Source organism: Ixodes scapularis, unplaced genomic scaffold (genome assembly GCF_016920785.2).
Source record: "Ixodes scapularis isolate PalLabHiFi unplaced genomic scaffold, ASM1692078v2 PGA_scaffold4__175_contigs__length_147842914, whole genome shotgun sequence".
NCBI lineage: Eukaryota > Metazoa > Arthropoda > Arachnida > Ixodida > Ixodidae > Ixodes > Ixodes scapularis.
In genome coordinates, this window is record NW_024609879.1 from 59,778,354 (window position 1) to 59,791,167 (window position 12,814).

The 12,814-nt window shown below is 39.8% G+C and overlaps 1 protein-coding gene and 1 pseudogene across 1 annotated transcript in view; one reads left to right on the top strand and one right to left on the bottom strand.

Moving 5' to 3' along the window:
• Positions 1-5,291: 5,291 nt before the first annotated feature.
• LOC121837769 lies at positions 5,292-5,901 on the bottom strand (annotated as a pseudogene).
• Positions 5,902-9,675: 3,774 nt separating this feature from the next.
• LOC115330622 (A disintegrin and metalloproteinase with thrombospondin motifs 2-like) overlaps positions 9,676-12,814 on the top strand; it is a 55,892-nt gene continuing 52,753 nt past the window's right edge. Inside the window, exon 1 of the mRNA XM_042293574.1 lies at positions 9,676-9,736. Coding sequence (XP_042149508.1) covers positions 9,676-9,736 — 61 coding nt within the window. The remainder of the gene's footprint in view (positions 9,737-12,814) is intronic.

The following is a 12,814-nucleotide window of genomic DNA, read 5'->3' on the forward strand; positions in this document are numbered from 1 at the left end:
GACAGTTCTTAGGACTGTCTACTGCAGATGTCCCTGCGCGGGTCTTGTCAGCAGTCGCCGCGTCAAGAGGTTCGGCAATAAACATTTATGGCCACTGTCGGAGTTCGAAAATGTTTTCCCCGACTGTAGGTATAAGTTTCTATAATGAGGCTAAGTTCAAATATTCAGCTTGCCTAAGAGGTAAATTTAGTTCGTATACCGGGTGCTTCAGTGCAGGAATTCAAAAATCACTAAAAATAGGGTTGCTCGGTAAAAGAAGAAACCCTGTCCATGAATAAATTGCCAGCAAAGACGAATGTCCAGTTTTGGAAAAACATATAATTAGCTAAATAACGAAGTAAAATTTTCTGGTGCACGACATAACTAGTACAATAAAATATATGTTTTTGAATTATAAACTTGCTAAACATCACAAAGAATCACTAAATAACACATTTAAAAATATACAAGGCACCTGGATGCATGTTCCGGCGTTCCGAAATAAAAACGCTACATGTTGACGCATTTCTTCGCTTCGTTTTGTAAGCAGCATCATCTGGTGTTCCGAAATAAAAAAAAAAAAAACATATATTGACGCATTTCTTTGTTTCGCTTTGTAAACGGAGCGTATCTTTGAGCCCGTGGTCCGTTATCTCGGTGGCCGAGTCGCGCACCATACGTGGGCCATACTTCCCCCTTTCACCGACGGAGGCGAGGCGATAGTTCAGCACCTCTGTTGCCGCGGAGCTGGACCACGGGAGCAAAGATTCGCTCCACTAAGAAACTGAAACCTAAAAAATGCTTTCAAATTTAGCAATTATTTTTTAACGCTCGGAAAATTGTCAATGCGTTATATCTTTCGAAAATGATTTGTCTTTGTGGTTTTCAAATATGCTTAGCAAGATACTCATTGAAATCATGTTTATTTTCCCAAATTAAAAAGGTTGATTACTCAATTTTACGTTTTTTTTAGCTAAATACCTTGTTTTTAGCAATCATTGACATCCGACGTGGCTGGCAGTTTGTTCCTGGAAAGAGTTGTTTTTGTTAGTAATCACTCAATTTTAAGGCATTTTTAATAGTCTTCTTCAAAAGACCCAGTATATATCATTACTGATGTCAATAAGTTTTTTTTTTACACTAGTAGAAGCTGCCACACAAATTCAAAAGCATTCTTAAGTTGTCTGAAAAACTAAAACTAGATTCGGAAATTTCGAGCATTACTGATACCACTCAAGCAAGAACTAACTATTTCAATATCTAACTTTTTCGTAACTGTTTTAAGACAATAGCTTCCCAAAACAAAATAAAAAATATATTTTTAGCACACATACACACATTAAAAAATTAAATAATACCTCCAGTCATAATTGCGATTGAAAGAATAAGTGAATATGTTTTGGCCCTAAAAACAAAAAATAGCCTGTACATATCAAATATCGTCCAAGGAACTATGGCTGGTCGTGCATAGTGTGTAGTATTTGCAAATAAATGTTCGCAAATCTCATATTTAAACTACGGCATAAAAATGAAAAAAATTCGTTCGTATGTCTCGTCTATCCAAAAATTTATAAATTCAAAAAGAGGAACAGCCGGCCTTGATAAGGAAACAACGACTGTGGGGTATGAATTCTTTGGAGAACTCTTGATAATATGACCTAACGCTAAGGCGACAAAATCTTTGAGGGGGGAAGGGGGGTGCGTACAACCGCTAGGGGCGCGGTTTATGAACTGTTTAAATATGAGATAGGATTACGCGGAGAGTTCTTTTAAATATGTTTTACATTTAGTGTAAAAATTTTTTTTCAGTCTTGTATTTTTTCCAGTTAATCGGAAGGACCGAGTACCCCGATAAAAACCTCCTACGTAAAACGCGTCTAGGAGCTGGGCCTAGTAATAACTTACTTAATCTGTTAAATGATTATCTAGAAATGTACCTATAGTGTTTTTTTTTTACATTATACGTACATTAAAAGATTTTTGAACATTTTTTCGTTTTCTACCCCACTCTAACCTTTGGAAAAACGGTCCTTGGTGGGGTCCTGTGTTTCAGGACTTACATGTATTTCACAATATAAAAGTAGCAACTATTCTGGAAGGCAAAAAGCTGGTCCTAAATGGCGCCAGGTACACAAATTTAAAATGGTGACATCGCTGGGTTTTACACATTTTTGCCCACCGGGTTGCACGAGCTCGTGTGGGGCTGCCGTTATCGAAAAATATATAAATAACAACATTTATAGACATTGCAGAACAGTCAAAACTTCACAATACAGGCTTTTCTCTAATCACTGCGGTGACTGTGAGGAATTGGCCACCCTATAAATAGCGCTATTAAAAGAAACCCAGTTTCTCCAGAGGCCCTCGATGTGTTGAATTATTCGAATCCCAGAATAGAATCACAATTATATATAAAACATTTCAGGTGATAATAATAATAATAATAATAATAATAATAATCTTTATTTTGTTGTGCCCACAAACAGCGCATAGCCTAAATAGTGTTACACAGTTCGCCATTAAAAATGAAATACAGACAACCACATAGATCCAAATTTACACACAATTTATCGACTCCAGCGTACCTAAAATGTCTATAGCGGATTGGTCCAGCCTGTTAAATTCCAGTTGCATTCTTCTACCCCCTGACTTCATATAAACTCAAAGGGTAGAACGGCTCTGAACCCGACTAGACCACAAGGGAACATGAAAACAAACAGTACTCAACAAAAGTGATGAGTCAGTACTTCCGTTGACAACCCAATGTAAAAACATAAAATCATGTAAACGCCTTCTATCGAGGAAAGTGCGCAATCCTAGTTTTTTATGTGGTACATTATAGTTGTGGTAACACTTGCGCCCAAAATGCCTGTCATAGATTATGCCTATGAAGCGTCTTTGAACACGCTCAATAGAGCATGACGCAATGTGGTTGATACAATTCCAAACAATTGAAGCAAACTTTAGCTTTGTACGCAGTAAGAAGAAAAATAAACGCACAAGACAAGCAGGCGAAGCAAATTGCCTCGTAAAACAAGATATCGCCCCAGGATTCCTAAGAGATGCATCAGATATAGCTGAAATATGATTGTTGAAATTATGAATCATCGAAAATTCCAAGATCACGAATGACGGATACTCGGGAGATGACACTGTTTCTATTGTGTAAGGGAACACAAGTGAATCACGCTTTTTGTATTTTGTATTTATTTTAGTATTTTGCGCATTAAGCAAAAGATGGTTCATCGAACACCACCTTAAAATTTCCAACGCGTCATCCTGAAGACGTTTGCACTCCGAGTAAAAACAAACACAGCGAAACAGTTTGATTTCGTCGGCAAATAGTAATACGTAAGTATTTCACGCTATGAGAGATGTCGTTCGCAAAAATCAAGAATAAAAGTGGACCAAGGTTGCTTCCTTTGGGGCACTCCGGAAGGCGACAAAAATTTATCAGACACGAGTCCTGACAGACGAACATAATTTTCACTTAAGTGCAAAACGAGCGTGTTGCTAACAGTAATTAAACATAAGGAAGATACATAAAAAAGGGGGACGGACAACGAAGACTTCGTTGTCCGTCCCCCCTTTCTATGAATCTTCCTCATGTTTAATAATTTTCACAACATGAGAGATAACTTTGAAACCAATGGCCGTACGTTGGACAGAAACCATAACTATCTAGATTGGTAAAGAGAGTATTGTGATCAACCTTAACGAATTCCTTCGTCATATAAAAATATATTGCATCGACTTGTGCATGGTGATGAACAAATGGAACAGTATAATCTAAACAAGTGCACAGACTAGATTGAACCGACTTGCCCTTCGAAAATCCGTGTTGCTCCGGGTTTATTTTTAGGCTAAACTAACTGTACAGACGTTTCTGTATTGCCATCTCAAAAAACTTGGACAAACTGCACAACAATAAAACGGGACGGTAGTTGTTTACAATACTAGGATCGCCTGATTTATGAATCGGAACAACTACGGCGTTTTTCCAGATAGAGAGAAATATTCCTAACGAAATAATAAATTGAATATGTGTAATAAGACAGGAGACAGAAACTCCGCACACCCTTTCACAATAAAACTGGGAATGCCATCTGTACCACAAGACAGCTTAGGGTTCATTTTAAAAATGCTTTCCTTAATTTCAAGTTCGTCAAATAGGGTAAAAGAAAGAAAATCTTACGTGCCTTGGCACGTCGTGCTGCCGTCAGCGACTGCCGCAGAAGAAAAACATGATTTAAAATGCATTGCGAACTTGTTGGTAATTTTACTTGAATTACATGTGTAACTACAATCATCTATTATTGGGACAACATTATGGTTTCGCATCGTTTTTGATGGTACATACTTCCAAAAGTTTTTGGCTTCGTGTGCATATAGGTCTCAAGTACAGCCATATGCATACTTTCGTCTTGTTTAAAGAGTTGTTTTGCCAATGCATGACACCCACGAAACTTTTTATGCAGCCCAGGCATTTTTAAAAATACGATTATAATGAAGCTTACGTCGTAAGAAACGCCTGAGCGTCCTTCGAAACCATGACGTGTACTTGTTGGCCCGAGAAAAATGGTTAGGCAAGTATTTACCATGGCGCTCGAAACTACTGTTGTAAGAGCCTCAGCAGCCGAATCCGCGCAATTATCTGTCAAGATCGGTTGCCAGTCATAGCGCTGCAAGTGCTTGCACATATTAAGGTAATCTCCTTCACTGTACATAATATATTCCTGTCTGCGAGAGCCTCGTTGATGCAGCGGAAAGAGAAAGGACGCAAGGAAAGGTGGATAGAAATTATCAACACGTGTTAAGGGGTCCACAACTGGAAAGATACAAACAATTGGCCCGGAAACTAAAACAAGGTAAAGTAGATTTCCCACTGAATTCTGGATAATATTGCGTTGTAAAATTTCGTTAAAATAAATAAAATCTAACAAGCTCGATACTTTCAAGCGGGTGACCTTGATCGCCATCGAGTCATAACCTGCCAGCCAGTCAATTTTTGGTAGACTACAATCCCCATATATCTGAACACGGAACTTCGTCATATCAAGCTGTTGTCGTAGATTTTGAAAATGACGTGCAAAAGCCTCTGAGTCAGAGTGTGGTGGCAAGTAATAGGTCCGTATTAGATAATTCAGCCCGTCACGGGACGTAACTTCAACCCATACACATTCCGAGTAAGTCTTTAGGTCATATCTTCTACATGCACACAGTGACGCGTTCACGGCTGTTAATACACCTCCTCCATATTTCTGCCCCGTAATGGCATAATCAAGGTGTTTCCGAAATACTGTATATGATGAAGAAAAATATTGAGAGCTAGTAATATCGTCCTCTAGCCAAGTTTCAGTAAGGCAAGAAATCGTGTATGGATTGCCTATAATTTCCGACATAAACTCGGAGGACTTTGTTCTAACGCCGCGAACGTTCTGGTAGTAAAGCGTGCATTCCATAGTAGAAGGTTAAAAGGATAAGTATCTACATTGACCACTGTCCCCAACGTGAATCCAAGGATGCCAAAAAAGGGAGAAAAAGGCATGCGGTTTGTGAAATGTCAGGCACATTGATATTGTCAAAGTCGTCTTTCTCGACAGCCATGTGAAAGGAGGCATAGCTATCGTATTTTGTTACAAGCTAGGTGCACGTCACTGACTTGTCTCTCAGAACACTTGCCAGGAATTCCGTAATGTCAGCTTCCGTTTTTTGAGGATCCAGCCGGGAGACGAAGAGCCCTCGGCGTCTGGCTTGCCGTGGCACAGAGCTCAGCTTGCTGCCGGCGTTCTTTCCCTCGGCAGACCTGGGTCTTTTTTTTCCTTGCGACAGTCTTCAATCCCTCAGCGTCCACAGCGTTGCCGTTGCCAGGATGTGCAGATGATGACGATATTCCACGAGCTGTGGTATTTACAGGAACATCATGACGTTTTCGTTGAGTCGGAGACTTGGGTCGGGCACTCAGAGCAACAGAAACGTAGGACGGCGCAGTTAACCCACAGCCTGGGATGACGAGTTCTTCGGAGCCCCCGCCATGGTCTCGTTCACAACTGCTTGGGAAAGCTGGGAGACTTCCACTCGTAGTACTCTGTTGTCTGCGCGTAGCAGCTCAACCTCAGTCGCCAAAATTTCAAGCCGAGATGAAAGCCCCACGAGCAGACAAAGGATTTACGAAGAAATCCTTGCCTGTGTCGATTCACCGTTGTCGCTTCCGCCGTTCTTCAATTCCGCGTTCGTTGTGTTCGGTGTAGCCCCGCCATCAATCTCAGCGCCTATAAGCCTCGTCGCAGAAGGATTTGTGCGCCTTGAACAATCCCTGCACTTGCAACTGCTTTTTTAGACTGCATCAAGATGTCGTATTGTGCTGCCTGAATATCTAGGCACTTGCAGTGGAACCATCGAGAACATGACGCACAGTGCAAATATGTTTGTGTCGCAAAAGATTGGGCAGAGCTGCAATCGCACACGTCCTTGCTCCCCGTCATTCGCGCAGTGAATTATTCGCGCCAACCAATAACTATCAGAGAGGCAAATCTTACATCACAATTACATATAAAATATTTTAAGTGACAGAAGCGACTATTAAAAATAAAATGTCAAACCAACAATGCAACTTACATATGTTTCAAGAGCATAAACATGAGTGCATATAATTGCCTGTAGATATCATCTACACTAGGAGGAAATTTCCGTTGTTTTTTGTAATTATCACCGTATTCTGAACTTACTTTTTCTTTTACGTTGTTGTGTTTTGATAATATATTTGATTTCACCTTCTGATATTTAAATAGGTGTTTGTAGAATGTATCTGGTTTATTATGTTGTGGAGATTACCTGTGCTAATTTTAATTTAACGCATGTTATATTTTTCTATAGCCATAGGGTTCTCATATGCTATATTAAAGACCTCACTATGCTGCTAGAATGCTTAGGCGTTGCAGGGTTTCCCAAAACTAAATTTTAAAGGGCGCATTATTATGTTTTTTTATTCGTAGTATGTTTCCCGCATGGAAAATTTTATATTCGTAAAGAATACAAGAATAAATCAGTGACAACTTTGTAGCTTGTCTTTTAATTTTTTTTTTTTTTTTCAGGTTGGACACTATTTTGAAAGGGGGGGGGGGGATATTTATGTGGCTCAACAGATCAACGCGAGCACGCCACCGGGAAAAAAAATCTGTGAGCTGAAACCACCTATCACACATCCGGGTTTGTTTGAGTTTTTCAGCAAACTTTTAATATCGTGAAAGGGCATGAATATTAAAGCACATTTCCGGCTAGCCCGAATGAAAGCTATGAAAATATTAAGTTTTTTTTTTTATTATAGCGTGTAGCATAATAAACGGTCGCTGTAAACGTATATATAACATTGTACGAATTTTGTACTTTCAAAAATTTGTAGTGAACGTAGTGCGCATGTTGAAGGAAAACCTAATTGTCACGACAATATTGCACTACTAAAAATATGACTCTTTAATCTTGTATTTCTTTGTTGTTCATTAGCGTGATAATTCATCTTCATTTTATGGAGGATATTACGTGATAAATACATTTCACATCATTTGAGCAAATTGCACTAGAGCATAAACCAAAAACAACATGAATTGATCACTGCAAAAACGAAATGCATTCACGCACAGGTAGGTTATCAACAGCAAAAAAAAAATTCACGTGCAAACGATATAGACCCTGTCATGACAAATGCCCACAGGCGGTACTCCAGTTTTTGACGTGCCAGGGAAGTTCCGGCTTAAGAAGGATCGAAGCCCTCATTAACACAGCCGCTTACAATGTCGATGAAACGTTCGACCACCAATGCTCCAGGTGAACTCCAAAAAAAAAAAAAAAGCAGCACAAGATCTGTTCAAATCTTTCGAATATTCTTGTAAACCAACTTGCCCCCTCCATGAACTTAAATTGTAGAGCCGTAGGCCCTCGTTAAATCTCCAACTTGGTTGTCCGTGAAGCCTTTACACTTTCTAGCACTAGTAACATAAGCAACCTCGAAAGGCAGCGGTAGTTAGCCTAAGAGAATAACCCCGAATGTGTTGCAAGAGATGCCTTCTGATTTCGGTACCATTGTGCTATAGTTTGTGAAAGACGCGTAGGAGTACAAGGTTGACGGAAGGTTGTAAGTAGACTTAGGCACAAATTTAAATTGTACTGCCATGACGCTTTCAGCACTCTCGTATCTAGGCACTATATAGCACGTGGCACGGTAATGAAAAATTTAAAGCTGGGTAAAAGTATTAGTTGTTTTGTTGTTGTTGTTGTTGTTTTTTTTTGGGGGGGGGGGGGCAGTTTATATGGCAGCAACACGCTCTAGTATTGAACGGAGTGAACCTTGTTAAGATATTTCCACTAAGTTTAAAGTGGATGAGTATAGGCAACTTCTCTTTTTGTCGGTGAGTTTGTTACGGAGCAAAATTGAGAGTTAATATGAGCGGCCCAGGCATTACTGATATATTGAGTTGATTTTTATTTAATATCATATTCATATGTTCATTTTAAATTGTAATTTTTTTCTAAAGAGCTCTACGTTAAGAGATGCATCCAAAGTGGAAATATGTATACATTCCTTAAATGTGGGTCTGTTCTTTCCCGATTAAGGGGTTATAATAAGAGATTGGGAATGATCATCTGAATATTATGGAGCGTGAGCTCGAAGCAGTAGCGTTTGTCAGATGTATTCTGTTCTTTGCGAAAAGCTCTGTATAATCATGTATTGATTCAAAATTACGCATGCGAAACAAAAGTACCCATTAAAATTATTAAAAAGTTCAAAGAGGACAATACGGATTACCTCCATCTTTTGTTTTTTTAATTCTCAATTGCAATCACCGCAATAAAGCAGAAGTCTGCCTTCCAACATCTCATGTTAACCTTCATCAAAATGACTTTGTACTGCATTTGCTGCGCGTGTAAAATAAAAAAAAAGAAATGCAACATGTGTGTAAAATAAAACATAAAAAATATTTCTCTAAAAAAATTATCTTCTACAATCCTTTTGATTCTTCTCAGAGACACCTGGTTTTAAGAAGCGACACGATTTTTAAGATAATTTGGATTCACTGTTTGTTAGTTTGAAGCACCCAAACTTAGCAGATCGATCAAATTCATTTGCACTCCATCAAGAAACTACTTCCTCCCATGCTTCCCCCGGGGCCACCGACATCGTTTCAAATGCCATGAAAATGTTGTTATTTAAAACTATTTTATGTCGAGACTAAGGTTAAGGAAAGTAAAATATAATGACCAAGACTAGTTTCCAAAGTCATAGCGATCCGAACGACGGTATGCGAACCTTTGGGGAAATTGAGGTTACTGTGCGTGAAAACAGGTTCATAGGCCATTACACAACTGATATGATCTTGATACGTTGGACGCCACCACCTTCAAAAAAATAGATGACGTAATGCATAGGTCTGCAAACGATCTGTCACATAGCAACGACTGACTAAGCTATTAGGCAGGCGAGAATGCTTCTTGAGCTGACAAGCTGCTCTAGAGTCTTGACAAATGTCACAAATCACAGTGACAAATGACGCCTCATCCACATGACCGCGAGCTGACTGCTCCACATCGGTGAATGTTTCAGAGCATATATATATAGTGGTGTCAGTAGCACTGAACATCATACCAAGGCGAGCGTCTATGTTTTAGAGAAGTCGCGGTTGAAGGTGAGCACTCAAAAGCATGTCGGTACTGCTCGCTTTTCTGTTAATCTTCGCCATGTTGGTGGAAGGCCTTCGCTCAGGTGAGTTACGTGTTGGTCAAGTAATCATACATTTTCTGGCGGTGCCGTCTGAGAGTACACCTAACAACTTAAGTCAAAAATTCAATAAACTCTCAGTTACTTCGTATTGTGCATAACGTAAAGCCATCCTTATTGGAGACAAAAATTACAGTGTCCTTCATTTTAAACATCTATCATACATAAAATGACTTATTTCAGAATTGACCGTTATAACTCATAAAAACATCTGAAAACAAATTTTGGGCAGTGAAGGTAATTACAGCAGTTAATAATGTTCAACCTTACAGAAGTCATCTTTCATTGTCTCAAAACAGACACGGAGCCATTTCACACCCAATTTCCTTAAGAGAAACTCACTACAACTTAAGACGTGTGTTTTATGCTAGAGGTCAAACACGTACGAGCTATGGTGATCAAACATTAACACAGCAAATTCCCCAGGTTCTGAAGATGCATCCTCAAGCTGTGAAATAGCTGAAGGAGTAAATTCATTAGATAAGTTCAGAAAAAGAATAAAGGAATATATTTTGAAGCATGAATAATATATCTTTGTGAAAATGTGGAAACAACCTTGTTTTCGTTTAGATTTTTTTTTGTTTTTTGCTTTTATTTGTGTTGCCGCTCTGAAACCTGTATGCGGCTCGGGGTCTTGTTCGAGTGCTATTCAGTACTTTTGTTTCTGCCACAACCTGCCATCCCCCTTAAAAATGGCTAATTAATAAAATGAATTAAAATGAAGCGGTCTATATCACCGTCAACTTCCTCTACAACATCACCATACACAGTGGAGTTCATCCGCATGCGGTAACTATGGTAAGAGGAGAAGGACATACAAAACAGCCGGTACATGTAGGAAGTTGTTCAACTTGAAAAGGGGTAGGCCATCTACCTTCAATCCGCCAAGCTTGGTTTGAGGTGAAATTGGAATAAATATTGGTTTCACTCCGAACAAGTGCTTGTGTACATTGTTTTGCTGATCTTGCAATAGTAACAAAAACGGTTGTGCTGATATGAGGTGCCGTTGGATATTGTTTGCACATGGAGGGAAGAGCGCATTAGAGCGTTTGATTATAATGATACAAACATGGTATGCTTTAAATCATTTTATGAATATTTCTTGTGCTATAAGAATGGCATGCATTACAAGGTTTCTATTAATCATTTTTACATAAAATGCTCCATAGGGCAATCTTCCCCCTTGTGAACAATTCCATGCTTTGAAATAAAGTGCAGATACGTTGCAGGTAATGTCCCGTTAAGTTCGCTAGCCCAAGTATAGCTTTTCTTGAACAGTCTTAGCTCAACCATGGTGACCACTGAACAAACAGTTTAGAAGGTCATGGTATACGTAATGTCGTGCCACGTATTGATTTGAATGAATATTTGTTTTTCTAAATTCATGAATCGGCGAGCTTGCTTCGATAAATTGAAACAATGAACCTTACAATTCTCTGTGCAAAAGAAGACTACAGCTGCTAGAGAATGTGTTAGAATATGTTGTACACTCTGGTTCGTTGTAGACAAAAAAAGAAGATATAGACTATGCGAAAATATGTGGGTAAACAAAACAAGACCGCGTGTATTATCTTAAAAAGTTTCATTATAATATTGCCGGTATAAGGTCGACAATTTTTTTTGTGTGGGTTAGCATTAAATATTAACGTTACATTTTGTACCTGTGGTAGTTATATATGTATCATTATTTCACCATTCAATACTTCACTTATAGAAATCAAACACAGGCTGAGAAGAGACACATTGGCATTGAAATAAAGTCGCTATACCTTTTGCAATAATAGCGGGCAGCAGTATGATTGCTTAAATTACAAAACGGGATTTTAGTGGAAATGAAAAAAAGACACAATATTATATAGTACCGGGAGATTCGAAATTTCACTGGAAAATATGACCTATGCTTAACACATAAGAAGTGCCTGCCTGTTATACAGAACATTTTATTTTATGTTAATTTGAGCCATTTTTATGTTGGAGTTGAGCGTAAGAAGTGTTCTCTCTCTGCCACGTATTTATCAGTCTCAGCATGCACAGGATGAGGGGAAAATAATCATGCTAATTTGATTAATGAGCTCAAATGTGTTAATACGCGTTTTAAATAATGGTTTTATGTGTCATACTAGAGTTTCAGTTTTGACAGCAGTTAATATTAGAGGCCAAATATATTTAAAAGTTTTGCGAAAAGTTATCGATTTTTTATTACATATTATTTTGAAAAAAATGTTTGCGTTTTTTCGTCCGATTTAGAAATAGGGCTCAAAATGTGAAAGCCCTTTACAACTCCCTGTATTGTCGAATTAAAGCGCAGCTCTTGAGGAGAAGGAGGGAACGGTACTGAGGGTCACGTGCTCTCGGGGCACGTGACCCTCAGTCACATGACCTTGGGGGTTACGTGACCCCCCTCGAGGTCACGTGACCTTGGTGAGGTCGCGTCACCTCGAGAGGGGGGGGGGGGGGTCCACGTGGAGGGCCACATGACCCCTCCCCGAGGTCCCGTGACCCCCCACGCGACCTCGGGGAACGGTCACATGACCTGGGGGGTGTCACGCGACCCGGGGGGGGGGGGGGGGGGGGGGAATCACGTAACCCCCAGAGAAATTTTTTCGCTAGATTTGGCCGCGGAATTTTTCCGCTAGATTTAGCGGGGGAACTTTTCCGCTAGATTTAGCGGGAACTTTTTCCGCTATGTTTAGCGGGGAAATTTTTCCGCTAGATATAGCGGGAAAATGTTTGCGCCAGATTTATCGGGAAAATTTTTCTGCTAGATCTAGCATGCCAATTTTTCTGCTAGATCTAGCGGGGAAATTTTTCCGCTAGATTTAGTGGGGAATTTTTCCGCTAGATTTAGCGGGTAGTTTACTCACATGCACCGCGCGGGTGCGCCGACGCCAACGGCGGCGCTGACGCCGCCCAAGCTGGAAACGGGCGCCTAAGGGCTGCGCTCTAAAAGGGCGTTGCAAGCCCTGTCCACATTGACGCTTGGAAGAGTCACTTAGTTCCTCCATTCACGTCGTCACTTGTTTCGAAGGCGCACCCACCAAGGACACGCTGCCGAGAGTGACG